Genomic DNA, 21,992 nt, shown 5'->3' with positions numbered 1-21,992 from the left:
TCACTGGTATCCACAGAATGTAATTCATACTGCATCATTAATTTTCTCTCATAATGAAAATACTAGCTACCACCTAGTGAAGTTTTACGAGTCTTCTGCACTATGCCAAGCACTTCACGTGAATTTATTATACCCACCTGGAGGGCTTAAGAGTTTGAATCTGGAGCCATGTTGCCTAGGTTTATGTGTGACCTTGGGCACGTTACTAGGCTTATCTCTACCTCAGTTTTCTCATCTGTTCAATGGGAATAATACTAATGGTACCTACTTCAAGGATTCTTACAAGGAGTAAAGTAGTTAATAAAATAAAAATGCTTAGAACATTATCTGGCACAAAGTAAACACTATTAGGTATGCCATTATACTATTATTTCTACTTTTCATGAGGAAACTGAAGTTCAGAAAGTTCAAGTAACTTCTCTAGGGTTCCACAGCTGATGAATGCCACAGACAGAATTTAAACCCAGAACTACCTGGTTCTAGAGCTTTCTTCACCATGCTATTCTTCCTCCCAGTCTAGATGACAAACTTTGGTTTCTTTATTAAAACAAAGAACATGAATTGCTATTCTAACTGAACAGAGAGGATTTCTGGTGAAAGGCTTCTTAATGGAAAAACTGAGTGGGATCAGAGAAAAATTAACAACACTCTTTTGAAAAGTATCAGTTGGTTTGCATGAAGGAGAGACTTTTCCTTTGAGGATTTCTTTAGAGTTTATTGCTAATTTGGCACATACCAGAAGATGTCGAATCTGAGAAAAACTGAGGGCTACAATGTACTGTTTCTGTCTAGTCAGCTCTGGCTCTATATTTTATTTGGTTGAAACATGCTCATTAAACAGAATGAGAAGTACCTGGAGCAGATGGAAGTTCTGTCATTGCCATCATAGGTGGCTTTCCATCTCTAGTTCATCACGCTACAGACAAATCTATCTGTGTGGGCATTAGTGGTCCTCAACTCTCTCTTTGGGCCATCTGGAAATGTGGAAATCTGGATTTATGAAGACATAAATCAGTGTTCTAGTGTAGTGAGCAGAAGTTTAGCCTAGTGGTTATATCTCAACTCAGGGTGGAAATACCTAGGTGAGAATTCTGACCCTGTCATTAACTGTTCTTTGGCTTGGTTGCCCTGTGCCTCAGTTTCCTCAGCTGTAAAATGGGGATAGCATAGGATCTACTTCATTCAGTTGTGAGGTTTGATGGAGATGATGCATGTCAAGTGTTTAGCACAGTAACTGGTACAGACTAAGTTCTTGATACTGTTAGGCATCATTGTCTTTTGTTGACATTCTTACTACGACTATTAGTAGTAGTACTACTAGTAGAAATAATAGTCCTAGTATAAAGAGTATGTAACTACCAATTTTGCAAAGGATTCACCTTTGGATTCTTTATTTCAATTTATGTTCAGCTTTTGGGCACACATCGATTGGGAAATCAAGCGAGGTACACGTGTTTGGGTTTAGATCTCCAGGTCATATTTTGCATCACGATTCTAACGTATCCTTTCTTGTAGCATTTTCGTGAAACCCATGCCAGTGGGTCACTGACATCCCTGTCATTCACTAGGGATGTTTTAGTTATACAAGAGTCCAGAGTGAATTCAAAGGACCAAAAAGAGATGAGGACGATGCTCTTGGGTTCAGCTTAAGTTCCAGGAATCTCAATCAAATTCATGGAAGACTCCCTTGCCTCAGTGTTCCTCTGCCATGGAACTACTTGGCAGGGAAGCATCCAGGGTGTCATCTGTACATAAAAAGGGACAGTTGTCCTTCATGTGGTGTTTGTGAATGTAAATGAAGTAGTATCTCAGCTCTATTTTTTAAATACCTTCTGTACTTAGCACTAAGTCATGAATGTGATGGCTGCTCAATAGCTTATTCATGGGGAAAGTTTTTATTGTGTATCTTCTCCTAAGATGCCCGAGGATGAGAATCCAGTGCAGGGAGAAGAGTATGTGCCCCCTTCAGGACATTTGCCAGAATCATCTGCCCCTGAACACCTTACAAAGGAGTCAAGATGTCTGAGAGGGATATAGATACCAGGGATGCTGAGGTTTCATATTGAGGACTGTGGAGCCAGAAATGACTGAAGAATCTAGAAATGAGGAGTTGGTGCCGCTCTGGTTGAGGTGGAGAGTGAGGCATTTGTGCTCCCTGTGTCCCTGTGCCACATTAGTGTCTAGCCCATCACAAGCGATAATCAGGCAGACTTTTTTTTTTTTTTTGCCAGAAATTCTTCATGAGTATTTCTTCTAAGAAGAGCAGTCACAGTGAGACAAAACCCATGGTTCCTACCCGGAGGCTTTTCTCCCTTCTCTGGGGAATGAAAGAGAGCAAGGGGGGCACTAAGACTCCAGATGCCTCAATCTTCTTGCATTAGCCCAGCAGGAAGTGTGGGTGGAGGGTAAGTGTAAAGCATGGATGAAACCAAACAACATTGATGACAACCATCACCGACTCATCTGTATTTATAGCTCTTACCATGTATCGGACTCTATAGGGGCAAACACTATCATTCCCTTCATTTTATGCTAAGCAAAATTGAGGTCCAGAGAGGTTAAGCAACTTGCCTTTAGTTAGTAAGTGGTAGTTAGTTACATTTCAGGCATTGACCTAATTGGCATTTATATATAATAATAAAATAAGGAAGATAAAATAAAATTATTAAGGTATTAATTAAAAAGAAGGAAATAAAAGAAGAAAAAGGAAACAAAGATCAGATGGAACAAAAGAAGACAAATAGCAATTTAATTTAAACCTAATCATATCAATAATCACATTAAATATAAATAAGCTAAATAAATATCCCAATTAAAAGGCAGAGATTTTCAGGTTGTATTTAAAAAGCTAGACCCAACTCTATGCTGCCTATGAGAATTGTACTTTAACTCTAAAGCCATAAATAGGTAAAAAAATTAAATAATGGAAAAGAATTTAAGATGCTAACATTAGTGTTTTAAAAACCTGGAGTGGCTAAAATAAATTTACTTTGTCATGCAAAGTAAATTTTAGGGCCAAGAAAAGATCATTTCATAATGATAATGGGGTTGATTAATCAATAAGACATAACAATCTTAATTGTGCATGCATCTAATATTAACAAACAGAACTTCAAAATATATGAAGCAAAATGAACAGAACTATAAAGAGGAATAAACAAGTCCACAGTTATAATCAAAGATTTCAATATTGCTCTATCAATAACTGATAGAAAATCAAAGATTGAGAAGATTTCATCAACCAACTAAATCTAATTGACATTTATGGAAAATAAACCAATAAGGAAGATAAAAGGGAATCCAAAGAATATTTGGTTAGTCCAGTCTAAGTATTCTTATTTGGGATTCATCGCTAATACGAATGGTGTCTTGGAGACGTAGCGAGAGGAGACAGGAGTGTGATGGTTTTGAAGAACAAGAAGTCTAAAGTAGTGGCACAGCTAAGAAAATGGAAGAGGAAAGGGAATTTTAAGAAGCATGGTTGACACTTATTAACTGTATCCCCTTTGCATTTTCTTAAAACATAAAAGGAAAATCAGAAATACTATTATTTATTCCTGGTTGTTGGTCCGTGGTTCATCAAGTTTAAGTTTCAGGTGCACTGTTAAGGATGAACTGAAACAATTTTATACCTGGCTCTGAGGCCTACTCTGACTTGGGCAAGTCTTTTTACCACTCTGAGCCTCAGTTTTTTTTATTTTTAAAGTGGGGATTCATTTACTCATTTATTCATTTATTCAACAAATAATTTAGTATGCTCTTACTATGTGCCAGGCCTTATAGTAGCTACCTTGAACAAAGGAGACAAATGTCTTTGCTGACAAAGAACTGATAGACTAGTGGAGAAGACAGATAACAAACTAATAAACAAAGAGTTATATGATATGTGAGACAATGATAAGTGTTCTGGTAAAAAATAAAGCACAGTAAGAAAAAAGAAGAAGGACACAGGTGGGCCAGGAAAGGCATTCTGATAAGGTGCAGAGGCATGCAGAAATCAAGGTGAGCCATATGGACATCTGGGTGGGAGGAAGGAGCATTCAAGGCAGAAGAAACAGTGGAGACAAGGGGCTTGTGGTGGGGGTGCACTTGGAGTCTTTGGAAAGAGTAAGAAAGCAATGTGTCTGAAGCAATGATCAGGGTCAGATAGGTAGTGAAGTCTTCATATGACAGAGCCTCGTAGCCATGGCAGCAACACTGGCTTTTACTCTGAATGAAATGGGGAATCATTTGAGTGGTAGGATCTGACTTGCGTTTTACAAAAGTGGCTGCAGGGTGGGAAATAGACTACAGGAAGGCAAGGACAGCAGGAGGATTGCTTAGGAGGCAAGCACGACAAGTGAAGGGGAGAAGTAATGGAGGCTTGGATTTGAATGGTGATGTGGAAGTGATGAGAGGTTGAACTCTGGATTTACCTTGAAGGTGCAGTGAAGAGAATTTGATGATGGATGAGATGACGGGTGAGAGAGATAGAGAAATGTCAAAGATGACTCTAAGAATCTAAGTCGGAGCAGCTTGGTGAAGGGAGAGGCAATTTATTAAGATGGAAGGATAATAATACCTAATCCTTGTGAGGCTGTTTCAGGAATGAAATGAGATAATGTACGTGAATGCACTTCCTGAACTTAAAACACCATTTGGATGTAAAAGATGAAAAATTAGAAAGCCACAGAGGAGTTGCTAATTCTCAAATATGACAAACACTAATGTTTTAAGACCAAAAAGCACTACTGATTTTCTTACTGATGTTTTCTATTCAATAAAGGAAGTTATTCTGAATGTTTCAGTGGCTCATTTGAGGAACCACAGCCCACCAACAAGGAGTAATTCTGAGTTTCTTTTTATGTTTTAATAAACATTAAAGTGGATACAATTTATAACCTCAGCCATACTTCTTAAAAATTTTTTTCTCTCCAATTCTCTAAGCTGCGACGGCTCTGATATTTCTATCCCCTTTCTCCACACAATGGAGCTCAATATAGCTACTTAAAGTTTAAATAAAAAAAAAATTGCAGTTCATAAACGTTTCTATTTTTCCTGAATCATTCCTTGTGCAACTAAGGTTGTTCACTCCTGATTTAGGCCACACTGGGGCTGACAGTGTTATATTAAGGCATCCATTGTTCACTTTCCAGAGCTGTTCTAGGACCTCTTGGAATATTTCCCGGCAGGGTTAATTTTTAAATGGCAGCCTAGTGATATGAAATTGCTGTGGAACCTGTTAGACTTGAGTTACATATTTCTTCTGTTGTCTGTAGGATCAAGGTTGTCTGAAATATGTTGATAATTTTACAAATAAATCAATAGAAAAATTATTGAATCCAGACCAGTTAGTTCAATTTCCAACAGAGCAAATGAAGAAAATGCAGGAATTTGTGCAATGGGGAAAATAATATCTCTATTGAGTATTTGCTGTCGGGATTAAATGAGAGAGTGCAAAACTCCTAGCATAGTATTTCCCAGAGCCCTAGAATGTAGGCTAAGCTGCTGATCCTCTTAAGGAAATTTTTTTAAAAAGCAGTTTTGAGGACAAATACGTTCATTCATATTTTTGTTCTCTCTCTTTGGTCTACCCTACTCTCTTCACTTCTCTCTTTTGCTGTCCTATTCACTCATGCTCTGGTTCCTTTAGCAAATATTTACTAATTATTTATGATTTATAAGTCAGTGTTTTGCTACAGATGGAGAATCTTTTCCTCTGTGCTATAGAAAACTAACAGAATTTTCCAACACTTTGTCTTGAAACCAGGATGTTTATGTCCTGGATCCCTCACTGGCTTCTGTTTAAATCTGTCCAAATCAGTGGCTAGGCCCTGGTACTGGGTTTCTGATGTCTCCAAATTTCTAATACATAACCAATCTCAGTTTTCATGTCAGTTTTACCACTTTAAGTTCTCTCATAAACACATACGCCAAAGAAAATTAATGAGACATTTTTACTGATCAGAGTGGTTAAGCAGAATGATAGTTGGTTTGCAAATAGTACCTGTAGAATCCTTGAAAAACCAATCCATTCCCTTCTGTTGGTTAAATATCTCCCTATTCAGGGTTATATGGCACAACTCTTCCCTAAGTGATTACATTTTTTGAGATAGCAGGGTCCAAGCAATTTTGTTTAATAGGCCATCACTCAGCATATACCCAGCTGTCAATAAACATTTCTGTACAAATCGTTGGTTTGATCTGTAAAATAAAACTATATTTTACCTATTCTTTTTATCCTAAATGAAACTAATTAATTGGTGATTCCTCTCAAATCTTAAGAAACTGGAGTTGGTCATACATTTTCTATTTTTTGGCCATTTATTTAAATGCTACACTGCACACTAAAACTGACTCAATTTGAATTGCTTGAAGGCCGCCAGTGGCAAATCCTCACACCTCCTGCACGCAGTTGTTAATGAAGTTGTGAGTGACTGATTTATACATTCTGAAAGATCTGGATATCTCTGAGAGGGTATATGAAGCCAATAAAATCTCTTAAATCAGAATCACCTAGCATGTTCTAGGAAGGTTTTAAATTGTACTGAAAATCTATTAGAAAAGGAGAAGAAAATGATTCTATCTTGACAATTAGCACAAATGCAAATACAGTAATCATAAGAATTGAGGAAGCAATAGTATAGTTGGCCCTCTGTATCTGTGGACTCTGCATCTTTGGATTCAACCAACTGCAGATCAAAAATATTTGAAAAAATCATTAGCTATTGCTGATGTGTACTATGTAGTTAGGCCTATGATGGCTGTGGCTGTACTGAACATGTACAGACTTTTTTCTTGACATTATTCTCTAAACAATACAGTATAACACCTACTTCTATAGTCTTTACATTGTATTAGGAGTTATAAGTAATCTGGAGATGGTTTAAAGTATATGGAAGATGTGCCTAGGCTATATGCAAACACTACATCATTTTAAATAAAGAACTTGAGCATCCATGGATTTTGGTATCTGTAGAGGTCTTGGAACCAGTCCTCTATGGATACTAAGGGAGAACTGTAAATATCAAAGTCAAATATTTTAATAACCTTTCACGAATCTTTTATATTTCCGTCCACATATTATCTGAAGATCAGTTTTTCTTTTTAAAAAAAAATTTAAAGAGATGAATGGAGGTGTGTCCAAAATTGCCAGTCAGAGAAGATACACTTACCCAGAATGCTTCATGTTTTGAGGCTTATCCATTCGGACAGCAAGTTTGATTTTGAGGTCTTGATCAGGACAGTTTTTAGAGACTGTCATTTTGTGCCATTCTGACTGTTTGGGGCTGTTTGGGGTGGGATGGAGAATAACCTGTTGAGAAAAAGGACAACCATCTTAGCCAGAAACACTATAATGGGCATGTTTTTATTGATGAGCGACTTTGCTGCTGATTGCTGAATGTCTTGTTCAGGTCCCACAGCCAGAGAGAAGCCAGTTACATGAAGTACAGTTCTGGCCATTGGACTCAAATCCAAAGTACTACCTACCAGTCATGACTGCCTCCTGCCAAGTGGCTCGGTCTGAGGACAGAAGTGATGTTGTCTTGCTCTCTTCCTCTCTCTCCCTAGCTAACTCTGTAAAAGTAAGGATTGTGATTTCTGTGATCCTGCTTTTGTACATTTCCAAAGTTCAGAAATACTAAAGCAACCCAGAACAGAGGATATTCTCCACCCCTAGTTCTCTTCATATAAGGACACGGATGTATGAAAGGAAGAAACATCCTTACATATTAGAGAGCACTTCTAGTCTGCTCTTCCCATTCCTTAAGATTCCTTCCACTATTTCAAGAGGAGGAATCCCTCAGAGGCTGCAGGGGAAGATGGAAGGGACCTTATTTGATGAATAAGAAATGTAATATTTAGAGAAGGGAAGGGACTTGCTGACAGTCACATATTGCAACCTGATTTCATCTGCAGTTTTCATCTTATCATACAACACCCAGCTCTGTCTTGACACAGAAGGAAGCACACACAGCTTGAAGAAGGATTAGCTCTTAGAGAATGCTTTTCACCAGTATGTTTCAGAGATGGTGCTCTGATTTGGGACTTTTGCCTCAGATGCTGTGAACAAAACAAGGAGGGGACATCTCATTACCTCAGATGCTGTGAACAAAACATGGAGGGGACATCTCAGTAAATCCATTTCTGCATTTGAGATGAAAGAATTCTCAGGAGCCACATGGGATCTGGGGAATGTGCACTTAGGGAGGAATGAAGTATTTGGAAAAAGCCCCTAAACTAAGGGAACATGAACTAAATATAGGCACAACAAAAGCTGGGCTTGCTAAGATTTGCTTCTGTGATGGCAGCATGCCCTGGTTTGTTGCATGTTGCTCTGGCTCTGTTTTCAAAGCATCTATTTTCTCCAGGTGCAGGGAAGGCTGGCTTCTTTCACCTCTGGAGGGGATAGGAGGGACTCAGAGTTTTAAGGGAGGACACTCTAGCCTTCCGGATGCTGTGTCAGCTTCCCTGCCATGACACAAGCTTGGCCTAAGCTTGGAGAGTGGGAACATATTGCTTTCCGGGTGATTGTGGATCAAGAGCTCTGAGAGAGTAAGAGACCATGGCAGAAAAGCAACATCAGCCTACTTTCAATTGCCTGGCTTGTGGTGATTTTTCACTCCTAACTGCAGGCCTGACCTTTTCTTTTTATCATTAAATGCCTTCTCTCTGATCAAAGAAAATTCATATATTTTTTTCTGATGACAAAATTAGAATCTTCTCAATATCTTATGACGTAATTGAAATACAAGAAGGCCTGATATTTTAGACCAGAGTCTGCCAAAGTTGTTTTTTTGATTATATCCTATGTCAGTAAAATATTTTTGGACAATTATCTCAATATCTGTAACTATAACTCTATTAATATAAACATATATCAATCAAAATAAAAGCATACCTTGGAGATATTATAGATTCAGTTCTAGACTACTACAATAAAGTGAATATCACAATAAAGAGTCACACAGTTTGGTTTTCCAGTATATCTAAAAGTTATGTTTACACTGTACTATAGTCTATTAAGTGTGTAATAGTATTATGCCTAAAAAAATGTACATACCCTTATTAAAAAATACTTTATTTCTAAAAAATGCTAACCATCATCTGAGCTTACTGGAAAAATGGTGCCGATAAACTTGCTTGATGCAGGGTTGCCATAAACCTTTAATCTGTGAAAAATGCAATATCTGCAAAGTGAAATAAAACCAGATATGCCTATTTTTAAATATCAGTAAAAATATATACACATATATATTTTACATTATATATGTTTACTTTATATTAATATAGTCATTTTTTTTTTATTTATGCCTATAGCACCTGGTGTTCCTAGGTGGTCTCCCAGGCCCAACCCTGCTTAGCTTCTGAGATCAGAAATTGGGCTTGTTCAGGGTGGCTTAGCTATAGACCATGGACCATGGCTCCACTGGGGTGTGACCCCAAATATTCGTTATTACACATATCATAAAACAAATGCACAAATATAGAAGTCTTAAAAGTGAGCTAAAGACAAAAGACTATATTTTAAATATCTTGCTAATTGTGGTGGCTTTGTTCTATTATTAGCTATATTTTAAAGGACCATGTATTTAGGGCAAGGCTAATTGTTCATGATACTGGATATAAATCTGTAGTTCAAAGAATCTTATAAATAATCTCATAAAGTCTTGACTGACATCTGATCTCATCTAATTAAATTGGCATTGTTTTTATCTCATGATTTGTTTTTATCTCACAAAACTCTTGTTAGCAGGAAAGGTTCAGCTCCACCATTTTCGTGCTGTTTGCCATGCTTGCAATACTAGTATTGTCTTCAAATTGTAGCTCTTCTGCAGTTTTCTTTTTTTGCCATTTATTCACTTTGTGGGGGTTAATTTAGTTAAAATTCTATCATAAAAGATATAAATTCACTTAACAGGGTGCCATTGGGTGGTGGAGATCTCTCCCCTCAAGAGAACGCTTGTCCCTATGTTACCCTATGTCATGGTGCATATCCTGTGTCCCCAGCACTTGGGTGATGGAGAGAAGGGGCTGCTGATTCCAGTGAAACCAATCCTCTCTCCTGAGCTAGTTTGGTCTGAGAGTTGAGGTAGAGGTGACTTGCTGGGAAGCAAGGAAGCGGGGAGGCTGATAGGAAAAACCCCAGCCAGGGCCGGAATAGCAGCAGGCAACGCCCTGGGCCTCCTTCTGCTCCTGCCCATTTGGCAAAATAAGTAGGAGCAGCGCTCTGGGCACCCGGAGCTCATTAACAGGCCTCCCACCATATGGGTTCTGGGCGGGTTTCCCACTGACAATATGGTGTCCGTTCACCAATGCAAATGGCCTCAGCTCATTACTAGCCTCTCTACAAAGACTTCTTCCCCCACGTGTGGCTCCCTAGGGAGACCACTTCTTCGGGGTGGATGAAGAGATGAGGTCATCGCAGTCTCCTCCATCTTCATTCTCATCCTGCCATGAGCCTGATGGGTCGACGACTCCTTTATATGTGTCAGCTTTGCTGAGTTATTAGGGTCCTTCTGGGTGCACATAAGCCCCTAGCAGTCCAGACACCTCATCTGGACATTCCAGCCTGCTAATCAAGCACTTCATCATCTCAGCTGAGGCCCATGTGTGCTGTGCTTTGATGTGGTGATGCTGATGTGGGAACACAACCTACCCCGTGCACTAAGCTGCACACCAGCCAGCCTCAGCTTCTCTTAGTTACCTGGACATGCAGACAGGTCCTTCTGGGAAAATGTTTTACCTTGAGCCTTTGCCTGGCTGATTCCCTTTAAGATTTAGCCTATGTATCCCTCCCTACCTCTGCGTCTTCTCCAGGGGAAGCATCCCCCACCCCAAAGTGGATTATATTTCCTCGCTCTTTGTTTCTCAGGTGTCCTTTCTCTAGCAGAGCACTTACCACACTGCGCTGTCAGTTCTAGTTTTTGTGTCTGTAGCCTTTAAATTTTAGAAGTTAAGAATTTATTCCTGTCATTATTCCTGTTTGCTCTGTGGGTAGCACAAATGACAGGACACAGTGGGTCCACGATCATATTTGATACATGAAAATTTGATAATGTTGCAGTGTTGGCAAAGGTGTGGGAAATAGTCACTTTCATGCCTTTCGTGGAAGTTTAAATTGGTGTGTGTACTCTTCAGGGGACTATTTGTCAGTATCTATCAAAATTCAAATTTCACTCCGCAGAATTTGTTTTTGAAATTTATCATATATATGTATATACACACACATAAGTGCAAAGAAATAAATTCAAGGCTATTTACTGAAGTATTGTTTATATAGCCAAAGACTGGACACAACCCAAACACATTATGATATACACATAATGGAATATTACGCAGCCATGAAAACATAAGGAGTCAAAATGGCTGAAGTATTGTTTATATAGCCAAAGACGGGACACAACCCAAACACATTATGATATACACATAATGGAATATTACGCAGCCATGAAAACATAAGGAAAGTCAATATGGGCTGATATAGAATAATCTCCAAATACAATGATATTTCAAGCAAAGTTCAGAGCAGTATGTATACAGTAACTTCCAATTGTGCTTTTTCTTTTATTTTAAAAAAGGATGTGATGTAAGCACATACGTTTGTGTATATTATGCTTGAATATGCATAGAGTATTTGGGGATGAATGCACAACAAATTGAAAACGAATTTTTCCTCTGGAAAATGATACTAAAATGAAGTGGGAGAGATCATTAGTTTCACTAAATATCCATTTCAATTTTTTTACAGTGTGTATGAATTATTTTTTCAATTAGAAAGGTTAATAAAAATGAAGCATAATAAAGATGGAACAAATTAAATATTGTTGAATGAATGAATGTAGCACTGGGATTTCAAATGTGGCTGTGTCCTTCCAAGCTCGAGAAGAATTACATCATAGAAACACTCTCCAGAGAAGTCCAAGTAATGGCTTCATTTTAAAAAAGACGACTTCGTGGTCATCCAGCTGCTGCCTGTGGAGGTGTCGCCAGCAGAGGGCGTCCCAGCTGGCACAAGGGCCAGACAGGCCAGCTCCACAGCAATTGGTAGAAAGTTTCTTTTGCGGGAAGGAAGTATAAACTAGTATCTAGGGGAATACATAATGGGGCTGGAGGAAAGAATAATTTAGAAATGAATCATTTCATATTGAGAAATGAATGGCTGTGTGGGGGCTGTGGTAAGCTCATGGCCTTCACCACAACAGCAGAGCCGAGGGTTTTATTTTTACATGGAACAATGAGGTGTAGTAAAAACGGCCCTGGAGATGAGGCAACGTAATTCCTGCCAAGTTACTTACCTCCTCTGGCCCCAGTGTGCTCATACATACAGGAAGAGTAATGATTGTAGCTGCCTCATTGGGGTTATGATGAAGACTCAATGAGGGGCTGCACATAAAGCTCTTAGGACAGTGGCCTAGCCAGTGGTGAATGTACAGCGACGCATGGGCTCCAACTAACTGGGTGGGGTGGGACAGTTTCCTGCCTTCCTCCTGAATCAGTTTTCTCATCTATAAAATGAAAGTTTTCGACTAGCCCTGTAGTTTTAACTTCTCTGAGTAGGAACAGCTTTGAGAAGCTGGTGAATGCTTTGAACTAGTGAATCCAGAAAAATGCGCATATCCTCACCCCCACCTCCCCATTTGCAAACAATTTCAAGGGCTCCTGGGGCCCATAGTGCCCTCCATAGACTCAGGTAGAGTGTTCCTGGACTTGTCTCTTCTAATACTAATATCCTAGGTCTCTAAGACTCTTATGATTCTTGACACGATTCTTCATGGAAAAAGTTTAAAGAAAAATAAAAGGCAGGCTACTTCACTACTTTCCCTAGGGACAGAAATGAATACTTGTCATTTCTCAAAGAAAGTAGCTAAACCCCTTCTTTGCTTTCATTCCCCCTCCTTTTTGGAGGGCACTCTTTTTGCTATTAGCCTTGTTTACTTTTTGTTTTACTTTCATTTGTGGCATAGGTCCTAGTAATATGATTTCAGGTCAGTTCTATAAATGAAAGCCAGAATAAGGAAATGAAAACACAAAGGAAGAAAAACAGAAAGCATGGTTAATGTGTTGTTGCTGGCGTTGTTACGTGTGTGTGCCTGTGTGCTTGTCTCAGAGTATTCTCTTACTACTCTGTCAATGAAACATTAGAGGCCCAGAGAGGTTAAATGTCTTAGCTGGAGTCACACAGCTGTCAGAAGGGATTATGCATTCAATTAGTATGAAATGAAATTTATTGAGAGTATATGTGCTGGGCTCTGGGTATAGAGTGGCAAACAAAATAGTTTATGCTTCTCTCATGAAGCTTTTATAGTCTGGTGGGAAAGACAGAGGCCAACATTTCTGTAAATACTTTCTCTTTCTCTCATTGGTGATAAGTTCTGTGGAGGAGTTCAACAGAGGGCTGAGGTAGCAAATGAAGGAGAATGGACAGTCAGCAAAGGCTCTCCGAGGAGGAGGGGCATTTATGAAGAGAAGAAGGTAGCCTTTTAAAGAGCTGGGAAGTGGGGAAAGTGCACCAGGCAAAGAGAAAGTTCCCTGAGCGGGGAAAGAACTTGGTTTATTTGGGGAACTGAAATTTGGCTAATGATGCTTGATAGTGGATGAAGGGAAGGTGGCAGCAAATGGGCTGAGGAGGTGGGCAGAAGCCCGATCACCAGAGTCTTTATAGGTTGCACTACAAGGTTTAGATTTTATTATAAACAGGATGAGGTGATGGAAGCATTTCAAGCTATCCAGGGACAAATCCAACTTATATTCTGAAAATACTACTGGCTGTTTGGGGCAGTGTCAATAGCTGAGATGCAGGAAGACATGTCTTTCTTACCTTGGTGGTCCACAAAGGGATTGGTACCACCCCTCAGGATGTTTAAAAAATTGGGGGGATTTTTTTGGCTGAAAAGATCATTGGTACTGGACTCTATTGGCCTTGAATCAGTGGCACCCAGGGATACTAAACATCCTGCAAGGAGTGAGATAATCCTCCCTAATGAGGAATTGTCCTGCACCCCACCTGACTTTTGAATATTCTCACTGAATATGAGTGGAGGTAGCAAAATTTGCTTACAATTGACTGAGTCTAGACCCTAAATCTTTTTCACATATACACTCAAAGTATCTTTGGCACTTTTCCAGGGAAACCAGGAAAATTTTGTTACCAAGACTTGATTACCAATTTGAGAAATTGGTTTACTGATACACCAGTCCACAGTGGATTTCGTAGTTGTCACTGCGCAGTGATTCTCCATAGAGGAGCCAGGAAAGTACTCCTCTTTCGGTATCCTAGTGCAGTTGTGTATGAATCTTTACATTTTGAAATTATCTTAGTAGTAATTAATTTCCTTTTACTTCTTTATATTATGTCATGTTGATTTAAAAATTGTTAGGTGGGTCGCTTTGTTAAATAATCTAAGAATTTCACTTCAGGATAGTAAAAGCCATGGCGACTCTTTGCTCTGACTGGTGTTTGGGTTTGATGGTTTGAGGACCCCTACTCTATCTTATGCCATACATCCTATTGGTCACCCAGATTTGAAGGGGGAAGTTGAGGTTTGAAGAGGTTGAGGGATTTCCTTGCCCAAAGTCACACAAGGCAATGCGGAGTGGAGTCTGGGATTCAAATCGCAAAGCCAGGTCTAGCAGTACTTGGCAATGCTGTCTCTTGGGACCTGGGGATGCCCGCACTTCAGAGCTCTTTGTGATGGATACCCCTTGTGATGAAGAGTGCTTACCCGTCCAAGTTCCTTGTCCTCCAAGGCAAGGACGCCTGTGCTCTCTGTGAACAGCTTCACCTTCACAGCAGGCAGCGCGTGCGTCGTAGAGAAGTCACCCTGTGTGCCCCAGCTGTGGACAGAATCAGAGAGATCAGTGTGGAGACCTCTGCCTTGACAATGCTAAATTCAACTGCCTTCTTCTTGAGTTGGGTGAATGCAGGGTTAACCCGAGGCAGGGTTGAGTGTCACATCCTCCTCTCCTCCCCTCCAAAGCTGCCAGAATGACAAAAAGTGTTAATTAACTTGTTAGGCAAATGCAAGACAGATGCTCAGAAAGTTGCCACTGGGTCTTCACAGAGCACTAGAAGGAATCATATGGAATTAGTATGAAATCAAGAACTCTCCCCCGGGCATTTGCCATACCTACAAACTATTTCCAGGTAAACACTAATATTTCCTTGCATCCTTGGAATCCCTAGTTTTTGGAAGTTGCAGTTCTAGATTTTGTTAGGGCTTCATTTGGTCCTAGCCAACATCTGACTTTAAAATGAAACTTCAATGGTAGTGGGGAGGCAAGAAGCCTCATTTCTATTCAAAGGTGAATTGAATAGAAGAATGGATAGAGCTCGGCCCTTCATGAAAAGCAAGAGTGATGTGGTAAATGTCCTTCCCCACTCACGGTCTGTGGGATTCTGAGTCTTAGATTTCCCCAGCGGGGAGCCTGGCTTACTGAGCATCTGGGCTGGGCTGACATGAGTCCCTGATGAGCCCCTCAGATGTGGCCTCGTCGTTCCTCATCATTATTCTTACAAGGCCTTCTCTATCCACTCTGTACCTGAAATCGGTGTGATCTTCTGGACGTGTCAGCTGAATTGCACTGAGCCCTTGCCCTAAACGCTCCCACAGCACCTGTTCCATTGTACTCAAGATGCAGTTCAGTCCCCTTGGTATGGTCTCCCACCCATCTGCTCCAGTGTCATGGGCCTCCTGATTGTGCCACTTCACGACTCTTGCACGCATGGTTCCCTCTGCTGGCAATGCTTCTTCCTACTCTGCTCTTTACCTAGCTACCCTTTATGGGCTCAGCTTAACCACCACATTCCCAGAGAACATGGCTCTTGATTTCATTTCCCAGTGTAAATTTGTTTCTAGTGTTAAATTCTCTTGAACGTGTTATTTAATTTTCCATCCTAGCAATCACTAGATTTTTAATTATTGTTTTATATAATTGTTTAATAGCTGAATCCTCTATTATTCTGTAAGCTCCATAGGCACAGAGACTGTGTTTTGTTTATATCGCATACCTACTACTTAGCACAGTGCCTAGCACATAGAAGATATTTATTAAGTATTTGTTAAAAAAACAAATGATGCTAAATATATATTCTTTTACAAGATTAGGAAACAGGAATAGGTGTAATTTTGTAAAGAGATGTTTTTTATTTTGCCTTCTATAGTGGTCAATTTCCATACTGTAAAATATTCACTAAAATATGATTTTTCATGACTGTAATATTATATTTTTTGGCTGCATCATAATTCATTTAATCATTGTTCTATTACTGAGACTGAGAGACATATTACTTTTTGATTTCATTTCAGATTATTTCCTGGGGATAGAGACCTAGACGAAAAATAATTTCTTCATGTGTCAGCAAACATTATGATGTTCTTACAGTGCTGCAGAGGTTGTGCTCATCAGTGAATATTTTCAAGGCTTGATTCACCTATTCCCAAAACACTTTTTATAAAGGTAGGGACTGTCTTCCCACCATCTGGGAATGAGAGTGTAAATCACATTAAGTGTCCCTGTTTACTTTTTTTTCTGGCCTATTTTGTCATTGTCATTTCCATGGATATTAGAGACAGAAGTTCTTCGACTAATAGAAGTTCTTCGACTTTTTTTTCTGGCCTATTTTGTCATTGTCATTTCCATAGATTAGAGACAGAAGTTCTTTGACTAATAGCAGACCTGAATATTTTACTCTGTTCATTGGTTGTTTGTATTTCTTTCTTTCTTTCTTTTTTTTTTTTTTTGTAAATTATAGAAATCTGACTTCTCATCTCACTGTTGTTCTCAAATAAACTCAAAGACATGAGGGATCTAGAGAGAGTTGACAAGTGATCACCAGAACAACGGGGGTCCAGATTCAAGGTGATCTGTGTGTGTGCGAGAATAGTGAGGAAACATAAGAATCACAATAGAGAAAGGAGAAGACATGGACGAGGACACCAGACAGAACAAAAAACTCCAGGCTTCAAACACAACAGCAAAATGTTAGATTAGAGACAGAAGTTCTTAATTTTGGTCATTGGCAATTGGAGCAAGCCCCTAAGATAAAGAAACCTTTGTCCCAGCAAAGGTGATGTGACAAGGCATAGAGCTGGACCACATATCCTTAGTTCAAATCCTGGTTAGTTACTTACGGATTGCAGGACTTGAGGCAAATTAATAAATGTCTCCGTGTCTCAGTTTGCTCAGCTATAAAATAACCTTATTTCACAGAGTAAACAGTAGCAGGCTTGGAACAGGACAAGAACCCAACAAATTTTGGCTACTTTCTCTTTCCCAAATAAGGAGAGATAGGATGTATTCCAGTAACAGTGATGACCACTCATTTTGTGTAATCTCTTCAACACACATCTATTAAGCACGTAATAAATCTGACCCTGTACTGGGTAAGAAAGATAGACGCCACCCTTCCTACTGCACAGTAAGTAGTAAAACAGTTATTATCATTCCCATTTCACAGATGAGAAAACTGAGAAGAAACTCAAGATCTTATCTACTTTATTACAGGGAGTTGCCACCAAGTCGGGCTAATCTCTTAATTCTTACTTTACAGCTCTTGCTTCTATTGTTGTTATAATTATCAACAATAATGATTAGCGATAGCAGCAAAAAAATGAGCATTAATTTATTATTTATGATTAATTGTGCTATTAATCTCTTTAGGCATCTATTTGCTTAATCATGAGGAAGATTCCTGCTGTAAACCAAGAGTTCTGGAATGAGATGCTTTAACACGATGCCTCAGAAAGGTCTTGATCTCAGTGCCTTGGGGATCCCCCCACACTGTATCCTCATAATACTGTCCTTGGATGTGGTTCATAGGGATTTTGTGGCCTGCTCAGCAGGCACTAACCCAGTTTGCCTGGACTCCTGCTGCAACTCCGAAATGTTCAGCTCATAAAGTGCTAAACATGACGCAGACCGTGGGGCAGGGTGAGGCTTCTAAGACCCCATCAGCTGGATGGAATTCAAGCTGCTGGGGGCCGTCCTGACAACCCCTGTCCATTTGGACAGAGTTGCTTTTCCTTTCCACCAGGCCTGCAGCTGTGCTTTTGGCTTCCTATCATGACCCTTGGCTCACCTCAAGATGTTAGGTTACCACTGAATCCCAATTTATCCATCAGATTTCAAAATGGTAACCTGGCCCAGTGGAGCAGGAAAAAAAGAGAAAGTCTCTAGTCTAATCTTAACTGGCTATGTCACTTACAGGACAAAATGCAAATGTGGGGCTTCTTGTTCAAAAAGCACAAAGAAAGTGCCATTCAAGTTACCAAAATATAAAGCATTTTTTTTTCTCTGAATATTTTCTCTGCTCAAATACACGCTCTATTGTTCCATTAGATTTCACTTACATATACAAGTTTAAAGATCAAATTAAGAATTTCAAGATGGCAACAGCAGAACATTACACTTAATACAGGTCCCGTCTGAGTGCAGGGTCTATGCAACTGCATGGGTCACAACCCCATAAATCAGGCTCTGAGTCCAATGCTGCCTCAGTCTGTTTAGCCTGGACTGAGGCTGGACCATGCAACAGAGGGCGGCTGTCACTGCTGTTGACACGAAACCTTTGCCCCTTGCTACAGTCATTGGACTGTGAAAACCACTCCTGGCTTCTTTATGCCAATGTTTCCTATTCTTAGGAGGCTCCACGGGGTTTATCAGTACCCATCCCTGACCAAAAGGTCATGAAAATGTACACTCTCTTTCTTTTTCCAGCCATGGAGAAACTATCTTCATAATAAAACAGAAAATATTTATTCAGAAATTACTATGTGCAAGGTATAAATTCCTATCTCAAGAATGTTATACAGTCATTCATGCATTTTTATCTTTTAAAACCATCTTGACCATCCTATGAAATACTTATAATTATACCCTTACAGTTACAGATGAGAAAGCTGAGGCTCAGAAAGGCTGGTAATGTGTCCAGGGTCACATGCAGGGAGCAAATGGCAGTCTGACCCCACAACCCAAACTCTTATCCATGCCGCCATATTGTCTCCCTCACACATTCCAACAACGCACTCCTCTGTGTCTTGATAGTTGACATAAGTTACCTTTGTAACTCAAAGGGACAATTCTGTTTCAAGATTGATGGGACTCAGGGCTACCCTGGCTTCTCAGTTTGGATTTATTTCAAATGTTCAGTATACTTCACAGAGTACGACATGCCCTACAGACAAATTAGCCAGTGGAAGAAGCATCAAAAAGTTTGACCTTTTGGTCAGGCTACTTGTTGGTTGGTGAATCTATTTCTCATTGTTGCATTTTTCTCTGTTCATTTCTTTTCCTTTGCTGTGCATTGACTGTGGCTATTAAGATGAATATCTCTCCTTAAAAGTTTCCCAGAACCGAAATAAAATTCCACTTTGAAGAGGTTGATGGTTGGGAAGGTTAACTGACTAACTTCTCTCCGAACACAAGGTAGATAAAGTATAGTGGGTGAGGTGTCCCTCTTCTGTGATCCCATCTTATCTACCACTGTACTCACACTGTACAGCCAGCTCACAAAAGTGCTAAAAATAGTCACAAGTTATTGAGTGCTTATGATTTGTCAGAACCTGGGCTGCTTTTCATGGATTATCTCATTTAATCCTTCTGACAGCTATGTGAGGAATATTCTGTTATTATCCCCACTTTATAGATGGAGAAACTAGGACTTGAAGAAGTTAAATAGCTGGTCCAGGGGTCCAGGCTATCACAGAGCTGGACTTCAAACTCAGAGTTTCTGAGCCCAAAGTCCATGCATTAAACTGCAGAGTTTTAATGCCTCTTGATAATTCATAAAACACTATTACAGTGTAGTTTGACAATTATCTGTGTGTTTCCGGTTCTCTCTTTAGATGGTGAACACTGTGGGGGCAGGGAACATAGCATGATTTTTAAAATATTTCCTGGACCCAGCACAAGGCCTGGCATACAATAAATGTCTGTTTAATGACTAGGAAGGAGTGACAAATTCAGAATAACCATGTCACCAAATATCAGGGGATTCTGGAGAGATGCAACATATGAGGTAAACATGGGTGCACTGCTTTCTTTAAACCAAACTGAGGGCTTTATATCCTTGATGATTAGATGTTTTTCTAGGAGTACTTCAGTTTTCTGAAATGTATGCAGAGGCTGGCAGTGTGCAAGGGACACCCAGCATATACAGCAGCAAGGAGAGCATCCTGAGGAGCAAGGCATAGGTCCTTAATGGTCAAGGGGTGGTAAGCTGATATGGCCAAGGTCTGGAAGCAATGTGGATGGCGATAAGAAAGAAAGTGCCAATTATAAAATTAGCTATTATTATTACTTTTGGTCTTTTCTGCCAGAAGCACACAAGCACAGACTATAGAAATGCCATCATCCACAGTGGCGCCTCCAGATAGGAAGAAATGTGTATTGAGGTATGTGTGCCCTATCCAAATCAGATACCTTTTGCAAGAAGGTGGGGAATTAAAAGATGAATCATCCAGCTAACTAACCTCCATGCTCTATGCACTCCAAGCATTTCTATAACCTACATGCCTTGGATGATGCTCTGACTTTCACTGCTTAGGAATCCTACCTCTAATTAGCCCTTCTTCATTTCTCCCTTCATTTAGAAAACACTTCCTGAATGTCTGCCATGTGCAGATCACTGTGTTAGGTGCTGCTTTGGTGCTGCTTCACCGTGTTATAGTCTACTTAGGCCAAGTGCAGAAATGATTACACTTATTAGGTGTAAGTTTGAGCCTCGGCTTTCACGTCTATAAACTGGGAATAAGAACAGCACTGGCCCCAGAGGGTCCATGAAAGGCTACATGGGAGATAAGCTGTTGCATATACAGTGTTCAACTCAAAACCAAGCACAAAAAATATGTCTTTCATTTCAGGATGATAGACCAAGGGTTGGTAAACTATGGTCCATGGGCCAAGGCTGGCTGACCACCTGCTTATGTATGGCTCATGAGCCAGAAAGATTTTTACATTTTTAAATGGCTGAAAATAATCAAAAATAGAATATGTCATGACTCATGAAAATTATATAAAATTGACATGTAGTATCCATAAATAAAGTTTTATTAGAACACAGCTACGCTCATTCATTTACACATTACCTATACTGCTTTTTGTGCTTCAATGGCAGAGTCGAGTAGTTACAACAGAGACCATATGGCCAACGAGCATAAAATGTTTATTTTCTGGTCCTTTACAGAAAGAGTTTACTGACCCCTGCTATACACGCTTAAATTGCTGGCTCAGTCTATTGGGAATACTTTTATTTTCATTAGCAGTTTAGAAGTATGTTCAACCAAGCAAATCCATAAAGATGAACTGTAAACATACACTTACAAGGATAGCTCAACTCCATAGCAATCCAAGTTGCTGCTCTAAATTCTTCATGGAGCTCTTTCTAGCATTCTTGGTGTATTGGAAAATTTGGAATTGTGTACCATAGTATTTCAGACAGGTGGTGCCCAAATGCTGCTTCCAGATCCCCTTGAGCTGGCTGACTCATTTAGTCACACTACATCATTATTAATACCAAATAATAAACATAAGTAGCAGATAATTCATATATTGGGGGGTGGAGATGACTTTTAAAGTCACAGCACATTATTTCTCCAAACCTATTCCACAGTGTCACTTCTTTGAAAGTGAACACTTTGATCTGGGGTAGCAAATAAGGGAGAGAAATATGCTTGGGTGGAGGGAGGGAGAAATCCATAGGCAAAGCCGCCTTATACTGTGTGTTTGGAGAGCATCTGCTTCATCGCAGTCACATCTCTGTTTACTATTTAAAGCCTCTTATTTGCGGAAGCCTCCTCAGACCATATGTTGTCAGCAAATGTTGCTAATCAAATACACACAGTAATTTTCATTAGAATTTCCCCCACCCCCCTCATGAACAAAAAACAACATTTGCCACAAAGGGAATATACCTCCCAAAATGACAGTAAACATCCACTGCAAACCTTTGACAACAGAGTGATACTTATGAATGTGTATGTGAGTAAGCCAAGAACACATGCACTTTAGGC

At 39.7% G+C, this 21,992-nt stretch overlaps 1 protein-coding gene across 4 annotated transcripts in view; it reads right to left on the bottom strand.

Annotated features, from left to right (window-relative positions):
* Positions 1 to 21,992, bottom strand: part of CADPS (calcium dependent secretion activator) — a 456,128-nt gene that overhangs the window by 169,597 nt on the left and 264,539 nt on the right. For all 4 annotated transcript variants that reach the window (XM_025050754.1, XM_025050752.1, XM_025050751.1 and 1 more), the window contains 2 exons: positions 14,706 to 14,817; positions 7,155 to 7,294 (listed from right to left, as the gene is read on the bottom strand). In XM_025050754.1, coding sequence (XP_024906522.1) covers positions 7,155 to 7,294; positions 14,706 to 14,817 — 252 coding nt within the window. The remainder of the gene's footprint in view (positions 1 to 7,154; positions 7,295 to 14,705; positions 14,818 to 21,992) is intronic.

This window comes from Pteropus alecto, unplaced genomic scaffold (assembly GCF_000325575.1).
Source record: "Pteropus alecto unplaced genomic scaffold, ASM32557v1 scaffold75, whole genome shotgun sequence".
NCBI classification, from domain to species: Eukaryota; Metazoa; Chordata; class Mammalia; order Chiroptera; family Pteropodidae; genus Pteropus; species Pteropus alecto.
This window is presented reverse-complemented; position numbering and strand designations above follow the sequence as displayed.